The 14,209-nt window shown below is 38.5% G+C and overlaps 2 protein-coding genes across 2 annotated transcripts in view; both read right to left on the minus strand.

Moving 5' to 3' along the window:
- Positions 1-4,405, minus strand: part of LOC130095201 (exportin-5-like) — a 122,737-nt gene extending 118,332 nt beyond the window's left edge. The window contains exons 1-2 of the mRNA XM_056261887.1: positions 4,279-4,405; positions 1,510-1,631 (exon numbers count right to left, since the gene is read on the minus strand). Coding sequence (XP_056117862.1) covers positions 1,510-1,631; positions 4,279-4,380 — 224 coding nt within the window. The 5' untranslated portion in view covers positions 4,381-4,405. The remainder of the gene's footprint in view (positions 1-1,509; positions 1,632-4,278) is intronic.
- A 2,283-nt stretch (positions 4,406-6,688) lies between these two features.
- The window catches only part of wdr11 (WD repeat domain 11), a 129,113-nt gene continuing 121,592 nt past the window's right edge, over positions 6,689-14,209 (minus strand). The window contains exons 26-29 of the mRNA XM_056261894.1: positions 12,288-12,385; positions 9,242-9,387; positions 8,468-8,547; positions 6,689-7,192 (exon numbers count right to left, since the gene is read on the minus strand). Of these exons, the coding sequence (XP_056117869.1) occupies positions 6,987-7,192; positions 8,468-8,547; positions 9,242-9,387; positions 12,288-12,385 (530 nt within the window). The 3' untranslated portion in view covers positions 6,689-6,986. The remainder of the gene's footprint in view (positions 7,193-8,467; positions 8,548-9,241; positions 9,388-12,287; positions 12,386-14,209) is intronic.

Consider the following 14,209-nt stretch of genomic DNA (forward strand, 5'->3'; position numbering starts at 1 on the left):
TCTTTTTGTCAACTTGTTGACAAACAGTCAACAAGTCAACAACAGTCAATCATTTCGGTCTTTTGTCACGCTCTCCCGCCACACATTGTATTTCTCACGCTGAAAAACTATTTGTAATATATTTAATATGCCGCAGCGCCCAAAACTCTGGCCGCGCCGCTCTCACTGTGGAACCGGCATGAATCAAGCGCGTTTCCTCTGGTGTTGTTCGTCGAGCTACACAATAGCCAATCAGAAAATAGCACTATTGTATCTGGGTAAGATTTAACGCAACAACCAATGACAAAAATGTATCCAACCCCCCGTCGGCTGGGTGTCACTCTTACCTGTCTTCAAAACTTGAGAGCCCTGGAACGCGCCCGTCTCATCAGCATCCATCAACACCATGGAGTATTTGGAGGTATGCTGTCCTGGCTAATCTACCGATAGATTGCAATTGCTAACGTCATTTATACTCTAAATGAGCTTACTTGATTTTCCGCCATCACTCTTCGTTACTGCGCGAACTTCCGCGAACTTCAGGCGTGTGCATGTGATTGTAACGTGTGCGAGGGGTGGCGTGTGCCCGATCTGTGATTGACAGTCAGATCTCACACCCCCCTGCGCTGATTGGACATGATGATCCGGGAGCTGTGGATTTTTGCAAAACAAATAACACGCTCCAGGTGGAGTTAGAAGCTCGGGTTTTTTTCTAAAACCACTTTATTTATGTTGTTCTGTCGGATTATAGTGTCGATTTCAGTGAATATGATCAAAAAAATGTTGCCGACGGCAGCTTTAACTGTGACGAGATGATTGACAGGGCAGTTTACGGTGATAGGATGCACGCGACAGATCTGTCCGTTAAAGATGACGAAGTAGTATGTCCCAAAGCTTGCCTACTCTTTTGCAACACACTCAAAAGTATGTACTTTTTCTTCACAAAAAGAGTACATACTTTTAGGGCGTAGTATAAGTAGGCGAATTGGGACGCAGCATCAGTTTCCCATCTCAGAGTAAATCAAATCAAAGTTGGTTGAACCTCCTTATTGAAACAGGGCCCAGTTGTAAACAGGGCCTTTAGTGCACAGCATCTCAAATGTGGGTTTGTTTCTTCTGAAATGCCTGAGCAAAATTCTGTCATCAGAATGATTTGGTTTAATTCCCTCCCAGAAGTGTCTCACACGGTTGCATTCCTAAATACCAGCATCCGAACGCAAGAGAACATGACAGCGTTTATTTCATTTCGTCTGCGTGCTCTGAGGCTCAAGTTATTTATGATGTACAAAAAAAGAGCCACAGCGGCTTCACCGATTGCAGAAACTTCAAATTTTGTGTCAGGAAGTGACGTTTTTAGTCTTTTGAACACATGTGGTGGAAACAGTGCTTTATTTGCAAATGCTTTACACACCATTTAAATTTTGCACACAAGGTAAATTCTCAACTTTGGATGGAAACATACAGTAGCTAGCTATTGATGTACACACACACACACACACACACACACACAAAGGTGTTTTAGACACTTACTTGACTACATGCTCCAGTATCTGCAGCCCAAAGTGTCTGACCACTGCCGTCTGTGATTTCTCCGCTAACTGAAGTCCACATTCAACGCAGAAGGGGCTTTTCTCTTTGAAATCTTCAATAAACTATAACAAAAAAAGAAACCTATTAAAACATTTAACAACTTAACGTCTAGTAGGGTTGCAACACAACATTCATGGATCAGTATACCTCAGTTTTGGGGTGACTGTTCGATACAGTAGAGAACAGAAAAACTTAAATGATTTGTTGTATAAACAAAGTTCTTAGCATATTCATATGAAATTAAATGAAAATTCTGTCATTTATTCACCCTCATGTCGTTCCAAAACCGCAAGACTTTTGTTCATCTTCAGAACACAAATGAAGATCTTTAAGATGAAATCTGAGTGATTTCTGTCCCTCCACTGGCAGCTACGCTACTACCACTTAAAGGTAGTGTATGGGATTTGCAAAACGGCCAGCAGATTTTGAAAATACACAACTCAAAAGGTCCTAGCTTCTTTCCTCCAACGCTGGCCCTGACTCCACCCATTCGAAGAAAATGGACGCGCAATCATGCATCTGCAAAACTCAGATGCGTGAGACTTACTCTCTCTCTCTGTACCGGGGCGACTTGCACTTACTGTGACTGGGTCACGAGCTTTGAGTATGCGCACGAAGGGGACATGCACGAGAGGGGGGTGGGGGTTCGGGGGGTATGGTACGACCGTTTGATTGACGCATTTTCTGTCCAATGATTCTAGGTGGTCTTGGAAATGATTGGCTGGAGTTTTTTTTAGTTCTGTCTGTTCCACAGATGATTAAATTGCTTAATTTTAATTTAAGTGCTTCTACCTCAGTGGCTGTAAGTGGGTTAGGAATAGGATTTCAAGTGATTTTGAAAAAATGGTCAAAAAAGAAAATCACATACCCCACCTTTAATAATTAAAGCCTAAATTAAATGTTCATCATTTAAAGCGATCGAGTCTCTTCAGAAAATTTGGACTAAACTGCTCGATTCATATGGATTAGTTTTTCCATCTCTTTACGAACTTTTGGAAGCGTCAAAGTGGTAGTTGCGTAACTGTCAATGAAGGGACAGAAATCTCTCAGATTTCTTTAAAAAAGATCTTCATTTGTGTTCTGAAGATGAACAAAAGTCGTTTGGGTTTGGAACGACATGAGGGGGAGTAAATGATGACAGAATTTTCATTTTTGGGTGAACTATCTCTTTAACTATAATATTTCAATATATGGATATTATGAATATAACTTTTTTTAATAATAAAAAAATTACTTAAATAAGTTTAAGTCATCCTGCGACCACCTTGTAAGTTTGCTGAGGCCCCCTATTGGGCCCTAGTCCCCTGGTTGAGAATCACTGGTCTAGTTCGATATGTTCATTTTATTTTTGTATAGGCCTATTGTATATATTTTTTTTACATTTTTGTCAAGGAGTGCATCACAGTGTTAAACGTCACTTCCTGTTGTCAGCAGGTGGCGCTATGACTATAACTGAATATGGGCATTCAGTGTTCAGGGCAGGACTCTTATCAGACATGTTAAGTTTGGGGCAGAATACACATTGTTTGCCTGAGTTACAGCAACTTACTGTTTCATGGCGAAACAAATTTCGTCCCTTTGACGAAAACTCAAGATCTTTGACAAAAACGTGATTTTTGGTGGCGACATTACACAAATTTTTATTTTTTTGTATGAAACTTACCCACATTAAAGTGTTGATAAAAAAAAATGCATGAAGCTAGAATTTTTTGTTTTGTTTTGTTTAAAAGCAGAAGATCTGTTCTTTCTTTTGACATATCGCATGGTCAGATATATTCACAACCAAATAATTTTGGGAGGCCATGACATTTTTGTGAAAATGATCAAAAACTTAAAAAATAATAATAATAAAAAAAACACTGGCGGGGAAAGAGAGTGTGCAGTTATTTTTTCTTTGCATCGGGTTTATTATTTGTTCATTTTTCTTTGTGTAGGCTATATAGTATTTCCCATTCATAATTATTAAATTAATCACCAAATTTTACTCCAAACTCTTCTTACACAATAAGAATCTTAACCAGATAGACGGATCTTCAAATTGTGAGTTTAAATATTAGGTATTCAATGTAACCTAAATCCCAGAAATACCAATCCCAGGTCTCTGAAAAATCTAGAGAAATCAAATGAATAACTTTATCTCATATGTAACTTCTTGAACTTTATTGGTGAGACAGTAGATAAACTCCAGACCTCTTCCCATTTAATCTGGTTATTGAACTCCAAAATGGTTTGCATAAAGGTCGTGATATATTTCTGCATAATGTTTTAGGAGTACTTTGAAGTACGATACCTGGAAATGGCAAAAACTGCAGAAGAAATTCAAAACGGCTGACTTCCTGTTGTGTTTAGGGGTTTGCTCCAATATACTTTTTTTTTGTAGATATCATGGGACATTACTTGTCTTTTTTACATGTCTATGTATGGTATACGAATTTCGTAGACCTACGTGAAACAGTGGGAGGGGCGCTTCGTTGAAATGTTGTAGGTGGCGCTATCGAGCCATTTTACCACACCTAAAGTTAATTCTGAAACCCACTTTAATACATTTTCGCCAATTCTCTGACGCATGTGCAAAGTTTCATGAGTTTTTGGGCATGTTTATGTTAACGAAAATGCCATTAATTTTGGAAAATAATAATAATAAACCGAGCAGCTCCAAGACGGAATTCCTAATAACCGTTTAATCGTATTTGATATAGGATAATTCACCTTAAGGGCCTCCAGGCGGTAAGTCTGACTGGATTCTGCCTCCATCGTCACATTCACAGCTTGTATAAGCTCATCGCACAAAGCACGTATCGGTTCGGCCATGGCTTTAAGCACGTCCAGCGGCTGGGATGTAAAACACCAGCACGGTTCACTCCTAGTTCACCTCTGTGGATGTGCATTAAAACCTATTATAATGAATTTCTTCTAACGTTACTGTCTATGATTAAAACAAACACACGCGTCTGTGTGTGCACCGCCTTAATCAAGATGGCGGAAGTTACGTGCCCTCTGGGGATTGTAGTTTTTGAATGTTATTGACAAGCGTCACGTTAGTTTTACATTCGCTATTCGCTGAATATATGCGCTTTTTTGTCTCTGTTCTATTGAAGTATATATAAATGCCAGTTAGTTTAAATAATATTCAACAATTGTTTGGGAATTATACCTGTGCACCTGTGAATGTTCAGATCTGTGTGAGTGTGACTGTCTAAAAATTCCTCCCACTTCGTTTTCAAACATGCCAGATCATTTGATTTTAATTTAGAAACAAAATTGTTACGTCATATTTGCAAAACCATGTGAAATTGGTTTATAAAAGGCGCCATTCTACAAGTTTAGCCCGCGTTATTGTTTTATTGATGATGTCTTTTCTTGACCAGCAGGTGTCGTCAGTACGCTTTGAAACCGAATCATTTTGCGAATCAATTGGTTGTTGATTCAGTTTTTCTAAAAGCACTGTTTCTCTCCCAATCACTACAGGTAAATGGCAGGCAGCAGCACAGAGATGGAGTGGGCATATATATTGGAGAAGTTTATCCTCAAAAACTAAGCAGTGTTTGTGAATTTAAAGGCGCAGTATTTTTTATTTATTTATTCGCGTCCCAGATTTTACTGACATCACACCAAAAGTATAATTTCGCAGTCAGCCATTTATTCGTTTCATGAGCCTTTGTCTTCTTCCATATGAAATATGGCCCATTAATTCAACTTAGAGGTTATTTTAATAATAAAAATGTGTTTTGAAAATATAGAGAAAATCTAAATGGATGGTACAGGCTGTTTATTACTTTGCAAATATACATGCAGTAGGCAGATACCCATACAATAAGCTCAAACACCTGGAACATTACTTACAAATGTTTAAATAGGAACATTTAAAGGATAAAGTCGTGAATCATTACTCACAATCATAGCCTACCAAAACAAGGCAGGGTATTCCAACAATCATAATTCAACAAATTAATTAGTCATTACAAAATATGAAATGAAAAATGAAATGAAATGACTTTCATTTTTAAATCAAAGACACAATGGTGGCGTCACAAAAATGAAGGGTTTGTGGTCACATCTCATTTCAACAGGACACTAATATCCAAATACAGCAACTCTCTGGAGATCTGAAGCCATGTGGAAACATCATACAAACACTACATCACACTTACACTGTCTACAGTAAATCACACATACAACAGCATGAACAACTGCAATCCAACTACAAAATTAAGTTAATGGCTTAGGCAAAAATGGGGGAAATTCACTATTTTACAAAATTAACCAATATACAACATATGCAACATTACTGAAGGAACAGCACTCATCTGAATTAGATCACATGAAGGAGTGGATGAATTACGAATTTGTTGTTTTTCATTTTTGATTTAAATCTAAACCATTTAACTATCAAATAACCATATAATATTTACGTAACTCAGAGTGATGTTCATGAAACCTTTAAAGAACACACACACACACACAATTTGACAGTGAAACCTTTAACGAACACACACACACAATTTGACAGTGATTTATATAGATTTAAATCCTAGATTACAGCATTTTTATATTATGTTTAATAATTACACTGTCAAAAAAAGTGTAAAATGATATATTTAGGGGTATGGCAGCTTGTCACTGGAGCAGAACCTCTCTAAGGGACTTGATCTCTGAAGCTTATTTACCCCCTGAAAGATTAATTTTAGTACCTTAGAGTAGTAATATATACTAAAATGCACCTTTTAAGGGGTAAATAAGCTTCAGAGATCAAGTCCCTTAAAGAGGTTTTGCTCCAGTGACAAGATGCTGTACCCCTAAAGACTAAAGATACAACTTTTCTTTTTTCTAAGAGAAATTCAATAAACCTCAAAGGTTAGAAATCCTATAATTATCTCAACCGCACAGCCACGTCTATTATTTAATATAACAATACATAATCTTTTGAAACGTATAATAGCTTAGTGCTTTCTTTGGATTTTGGCGTGAAACTGGACGTGTTTCATGAGATTCATCTAGTTCTTTTCTTTAAATGGTTTCCCAATCTGAAATTATAAGCATAATTAGTCTCCAACACATAATAATCCCTTTTAAAGGTTCTTAAAATGTGTTTTTATTAAATAATAAAATAATATTTATTTTTTATTTTGGTTTGTTTTAAATCACCATGAAAATATATATTTTGGTCAATATAATAAGTGCAAGAACAGGTTTGGAACACATTACAGCAGGATAACGTGTGTTAAGGGAATGTTTCCGGACACAACACACCTCACAACCAGCGCAGAGGCTCTAAAGACAACTACGAAACCGTTTGAAACTACATGGAAAGATGCGTGTTTGTGTTTGTTGACTACTTGCATGCTTATGGGTGTTATAAGGACGAGATTTGAAGATACTGCATATTGATTTTTATGGTTTTCATCACATATCCTCTCTCATTCTATGTTGAGAAGAGGTCTGTCCTTCTCCTCCTCTTCACTGGGACTGGGCTCTGGTCCCATTCCCTCTGTTTGGGAAAGCTCATCCAGCAGCTCCTTCCCTCTCTCTCCAGCCCGAGACGCCCAAAGCACAGCGCCCTGTTTCAGCCCGATGGAGCGAAGCAGCTTAGCGTAGTCCACAAAGGCAGCACCTATTAGCTTATGTGGAGATGCTGTGGTTAAGGAAGACTGGGAAATAAGAAGGTGATACAAGTAAAAACAAAACCGTTACCGTTATCTCGATACTACTTACGGCCTACCATGACCCTTAAAAGTATGTGGAAACTCAAGAGGATGCCAAGACTCTTAAGCAAAGTGTTTCTTGTAAGCCAGTGGTCCATTTTCCAGTGTTTTGAATTTTAAAAAACATATTTAACCCTCATGTGGTGTTCAAAACCCTATAACACCTGTGGTCTTCCCGGGTCAAAATGACCGGCCTATAAAAAATAGCTTATAAATCACTCATTATACGATATTTTCACCCAATCTTGGATTCAATCTTTTTGTCAACTTGTTCTCTTTCAATTAGGACTGGTTTTGTATTTAATTTTCAAATGGTTTAATTGTAGGAGTCATTTATCCGAGCTTATGCACCTTAGTTTTTGAGTGAAAAAAGCATTATTTTGACCCGGGAAGACCATTTTTTTACTCAAAAAATGAGATGCCTACTCTGAGATAAATGAGGCCCACGATTAATGAGATGCAAATGAAAAGGCAAAACCAGTCCTAATTGAACGAGAACAAGTGACAAAAAGATTGAATCCAAGATTTGGACCCGAAGACCACATGAGGGTTAAAGGTGAAGTATGTCATTTTATTTAATGTTAAAATACATTATCGTAACCCAGTTTATTGTTCATCAAATACTATACGCCATTCATGGGTTTATCTCCTCCAAAAGTGTAAACATTGAGCCTCCCAGACATCATCTTAACATTGAAAGCGTTTCGCTCAGATCCGTCAATCTCTTTCCAGCTCAACCAATGGCGTGTGTTTGGGGGCGTGGCTACTGTACAAGGCGGAGCTTGAGAGTGTTTAGCCGCAGTGGGACCATGACTGACACGTCACATGGGAAAAGACAGTCAGCTTCGGTTACGAAAGTGGAAGCCAAAACTGCTTTTATTTAGACCCTCAAAGATTAAACTGTCCCTTTAAGAGTCACATCTACTTTAAATAAGACAGTTGAAGAGAAAGACTGGGAAGGATGGCAGAGTTGAAGAGGTTAATCTACTAAAATTGTGTAGAACATTACATATAGCCTCAAAGCTAACAGACATGACCTAAAATTATTACATGGGGTCTTTATTATTTTACTTAAACAACAATAATAGTTCTAATAATAATGGGGAAAAAAAAATCATGCAACATTAGTTTTAAATTCAATAAAGCCCTGCTGCATTCTGCTGTTTGAAAAACTGGAAGATGCATCAGAAGGATATTAACGTCGTCATTTGTCTCCATCACACCATATTTCAAGCAGGCTTCGAGAAACAGTGCAGCACGGTCGAAATATCTCATGCTGTCAGGAAATGTAAAGATATATTAGAGAAATATCTGAGCAGTGTGTCATTTATCATGCACATTCAAATGTAATGGCGTTTAGGAAAGGATATGTAAATCAATATTGTGTGCGTTTGGAAAAAATGCATCATTGTGAGTGACACATTGAGACAAAATCTCACTTAAAAATTCATTATGCATTTTTTAAAAGATTTGTTCACCCAATCATTTACCCTCATGTCATTCCAAAACCATTTGCAATGGGAAAAGTTCGGAAGAATTACCATGCTGCCCCCCCAAAAAAGCACCATAATGTTGTAGTATAATGCTAATCTTATGAAGACCAGATATTTGATCAAAATGTTGCTATTCACTGATGATCTTCCTCTCTTTTGTAATTCTAAAATCTTATTCACATTTCTGCATATTCAAATGTGGCATATGCTGTGTCAAGTTTGATGTAATCGATGGCATACAAACATTCTGCTAAACATTTCCTTTTGTGTTACAAGAAAATAAAAAGAAATTCCCATTCGGTTTTGGAACAACATGAGAATTGTATTTATTTATGTATACATTTATTTATTTCATATTATTCCTGTGGGAGTAAACAAACTAAACCACAACAGATATCAAATTATCACGGATGAATGGGCAACATGCTACACTGAATGGGGCTAAACAAAAAACCTAAGAGGAAAAGCAATGCCCACCTGTGGAGCATCTCGCCCACTTTCTGAAAGCATCCTAATGAGAGCAGGACCAGGATGGCCTTTGACTTCAGATTAACCTGAGGAGAACACAGATGCTCTGCCCAGCGCTTCAGCACATCTGACCCTTCTGCTGGGTTCAGACGCACCTGAGAGAGAGAGAGAGAGAGAGAGAGAGAGAGAGAGAGAGAGAGAGAGAGAGAGAGAGAGAGAGAGAGAGAGAGAGAGAGAGAGAGAGAGAGAGAGAGAGAGAGAGAGAGAGAGAGAGAGAGAGCGTTCACGATCACAACAAACTGCAACCTAATTGTCTGGCTTCCACATTATTTTCCAGTGTCAGGAGGAAGGCTTTTATTAGTCTATCAGCAAAACAAAGTTATGTTAATATAAGAAAGCAGGTGGATATAATGAGTGCTACCGAACAAAAACTAGTTTGTGACATCAAATTCACAAATTTCTCACAAACTCACAAAGCCTATGCACACTTTGCCACTTCCCACGTCTAGTACTGTGGCACCCGCAATTTGAGATTTATCTGTTTGCCGCATAAAAAAAAAAAAACTGGTTGGTCATCTAAATACATGTAGGTAGTTATTGGCCAGAAAAAGGCTTTTTGTCAACAGTCAAAAGTCTGGTTATTATAGTGGTTCCCAAACCTTTTCTGCCGTCCACACTTTTGTAGAGAAACATGTTTGTAAGCCCCCCACCTGCATACACCCACATAAAGACACTCTCAGACATGACCTTACTTGCAAAATCTGATAGGATTGACTTAACCATTGTAATTATACAGTACTACAACGGGCTTCTCTGTTCTGCTTCATACTGTCAGAAGCCGATATTTTGAGGCACCGCACGCAACACACTGTGGTCTGTTAATTAGCCACCGTTGTACTAGGGAAGCTGAGGGCGAAAGCACATTTGTCTTGTCTTATTTTCTCGCCTTCAGTGAATGTTGCAAATTAGGGGTGTAACAATATATATCGCAATACAAAAATGTAGTGGCCTACATTATTTTAAATATATCTAGTCAGTGACAGAGTGTAAACATATATGTATCATGTAAACTGAAATAATTCTGTGTTTTCAGCTTCAGAATCATGAATATGTTTATTCTGGTGTCTCTATTGTCCAGCATTGGGTTTCCAACACCAAGTCCAAGACTATTCATTTACACACACAATGTAATATCAAATTTAGCATTTTAATCAACAGTACATTTTTTGTTTACGGTTTATCATGTCTTGGAGTATCGCAAAAATATCGTATCGTGAGTTCAGTATTGTGACATGTATCGAATCCTGACATGAGTGTATTGTTACACCCCTATTGCAAATTCATTTGACCTTTGTGTCGGATGTTAGCCTGGTTAAAACCAGACCGTTCTCAGTTGTAACTGAGTTATGGTCTGGCAAAGCGTCATAGACAAATCATTTCCAGAGGGGCGTCACCAACGGAGGTCGCGGATAGACCTAAACCCAATCAGAGCGATGAAGGAGATGACGTATGCAGAGCGGTGGAGAAACATCTCAGAGAGTTGTTCTTTGCTCGGTTTTTAACAAAAAGGAAACGTTCAAATCGCTTAAAACAGACGCGATAGCTGATTGGAACGAGTGATGTTTGACGGCGGCATCCATCTTTGTAATGTAGGCTACAAAATCTGCTTCAAAATCCCAGCGCTGTCGTCATCGTGTAAAGCCGCCCCAACGTTTCTGATTGGTGCCGCGATTTCGACGGATTGGAAATGGGCTTGAATGAACTCTTTGCCAGACTAACTTTCAGAGCAAATCTAAATTTGCCGGGTTTTCCCAGGCTAGTCAGATGTTGGAGTATGTCAGAAATAGAACGGGACATCAGTTTACTGTCAGAATTTGTAGTTGCGTCGTGCCGCGTCCAGTGTAGACAGCATCACTGATTATAATGGGTTTTATTTGCTTTGTTCGTGTATCACCGCTAGCTTCTGGTGTAGAGATGTTGTGGTAGTCGTGATGTTGTAAATTCATCTTCTGCTTTATGTTTACTTGGCACTGCCAGTCCTATCCATGCTTATCATTAACTTTTACACGGCTCCCTGCAATACTCAATTCTGTTCTTGTTCAATGACTGTTCTTCAATCATGCGGTCTAGTGGTCTGTTATGGTGTGTTCAACTCCTCCTGGGAAGTCCGTATTTACGAGTTGGGAAGTCGTGTTTACGACGTCCGGTGCGTTCAAGTCACTCCCGTCGAAGCAAGTTGGTGGTGTACCTTCTCTTAATTAACTACACAATAATACAGCAAGGTTTTTAAACTAAACTCTCCTTCTAGAAGAACAACGATTGTGCATCAGGCGTGTTTTGCTTTTGAACTTTTTGTATTAATTTATGAAGCCGCTGTAAACTTTATCATTACATATTATATTGTTATATTACAATGCAATTATATTTTGTGCACGGAATTAGCTTATTTTGTTGTAAATAAAAAAGCCTGATAATATCACTGCTAATTACCTATAAATATTGTGGTATTCCGCCCATTTTTCCAACTCGTAAAGATCGAGGCTTAAAGAAAATCCTAAGCTTCCCACTCGTATTTACAACTTTGTAGTGGCGTTCATGTGCGTTCAACTTGTGAATACGATCTTTTCGACATGACTTGAACGCACCATTATTCCACGACAACAACCGCTACATCTGATAACAGACTGCGAGTCATCTTGAGGAAATAAAATGTCAAAATAATATTTTGTGTACAATTATTTACTTATGTGGCAAGTAGCCCCATAATAAGAAGGATAATTTGGCAGTGGGGTCTTTTATCACCCAGAAGAGGTTTCTTTTGCATAATGTTCTGACTGTACAATATCCCTTAGCCTTGCCCCGGACCCTTTTAATAACTCGGATGTGCCACCCAGTTTGGGAACTGATCTAATGTATAGCTCTATATATATAAGTACTGTTGATTCAAAATATTTTATTTGTGGATATGAACTAATCAATTCTAGTAAAGTCACTGTGAATATATCCTGAACAGTTGATATATCAGCCGGCTGTAGATTGTGTCTGGTTGAGGTACCTTGGCCAGCCATGCGGCGCGGTTCCACTCTCCATATGTCTGCAGATAACGACAAGCATCCGCCGCTTTGTCAATCAGGCAGAGCAACTGCACACCCTCTAAGAGTCAATACAGTGAGAAAATAAAGCATTGGAAGTGGAATAGGGCCGATGTGCTCTTGAAATGTCTCTATGAGTTAATAAGCTCATACTAATACCCATTAACACAAACCCCCTGAATACCTGCACAGCAACAAAAAAGTCTGTTTTAATGGTTGAAATCATGCAGCCAACGTGAAACACTTAGTGGGTAAATCTTACAAAACCTGTTAATAATTGATACATTTTATTAATTATATAAAAGTTAGAAAATAATAAACAAACAAACTTAAAAATAATAGTCCAGACATATTACAATGTCCATATATATATATATACACACTCACCTAAAGGATTATTAGGAACACCATACTAATACTGTGTTTGACCCCCTTTCGCTTCAGAACTGCCTTAATTCTACGTGGCATTGATTCAACAAGGTGCTGAAAGCATTCTTTAGAAATGTTGGCCCATATTGATAGGATAGCATCTTGCAGTTGATGGAGATTTGTGGGATTCACATCCAGGGCACGAAGCTCCCGTTCCACCACATCCCAAAGATGCTCTATTGGGTTGAGATCTGGTGACTGTGGGGGCCATTTTAGTACAGTGAACTCATTGTCATGTTCAAGAAACCAATTTGAAATGATTCGAGCTTTGTGACATTGTGCATTATCCGGCTGGAAGTAGCCATCAGAGGATGGGAACATGGTGGCCATAAAGGGATGGACATGGTCAGAAACAATTCTCAGGTAGGCCGTGGTATTTAAACGATGCCCAATTGGCACTAAGGGCCTAAAGTGTGCCAAGAAAACATCCCCCACACCATTACACCACCACCACCAGCCTGCACAGTGGTAACAAGGCATGATGGATCCATGTTCTCATTCTGTTTACGCCAAATTCCGACTCTACCATCTGAATGTCTCAACAGAAATCGAGACTCATCAGACCAGGCAACATTTTTCCAGTCTTCAACTGTCCAATTTTGGTGAGCTCTTGCAAATTGTAGCCTCTTTTTCCTATTTGTAGTGGAGATGAGTAGTACCCGGTGGGGTCTTCTGCTGTTGTAGCTTATCCGCCTCAAGGTTGTGCGTGTTGTGGCTTCACAAATGCTTTGCTGCATACCTCGGTTGTAACGAGTGGTTATTTCAGTCAAAGTTGCTCTTCTATCAGCTTGAATCAGTCGGCCCATTCTCCTCTGACCTCTAGCATCAACAAGGCATTTTCGCCCACAGGACTGCCGCATACTGGATGTTTTTCCCTTTTCACACCATTCTTTGTAAACCCTAGAAATGGTTGTGCGTGAAAAGCCCAGTAACTGAGCAGATTGTGAAATACTCAGACCGGCCCGTCTGGCACCAACAACCATGCCACGCTCAAAATTGCTTAAATCACCTTTCTTTCCCATTCTGACATTCAGTTTGGAGTTCAGGAGATTGTCTTGACCAGGACCACACCCCTAAATGCATTGAAGCCACTGCCATGGTTGATTAGATAATTGCATTAATGAGAGTTCCTAATAATCCTTTAGGTGAGTGTATATCACAATGCAAATATTTTTTAGTAATTCTAAAAGGTTACATTTCGTCAAGCAAAAATTGCAATATATCATTTATTCATTTTCTTTATGAATAAAAATATCTATTTATCTTTCTTCTTTTTTCTGGTTTGAAATAAGAGCTGGATAGCATGTTTTGACTATGTGCTTTATCTTTTATCGATAAGTAATCCCAGAATACAACACAGTAATGTTTATTGGTCTGCTCCTCACATAAAGCTGTCGTATGGCTTGTATCCTATATAGGGAATAAGTAGTACAAACTGCTTTTATCATACTTTTTT

The sequence above is a fragment of the Rhinichthys klamathensis genome, unplaced genomic scaffold, assembly GCF_029890125.1.
Source record: "Rhinichthys klamathensis goyatoka isolate OS25496 unplaced genomic scaffold, OSU_Roscu_1.1 h1tg000188l_1, whole genome shotgun sequence".
NCBI lineage: Eukaryota > Metazoa > Chordata > Actinopteri > Cypriniformes > Leuciscidae > Rhinichthys > Rhinichthys klamathensis.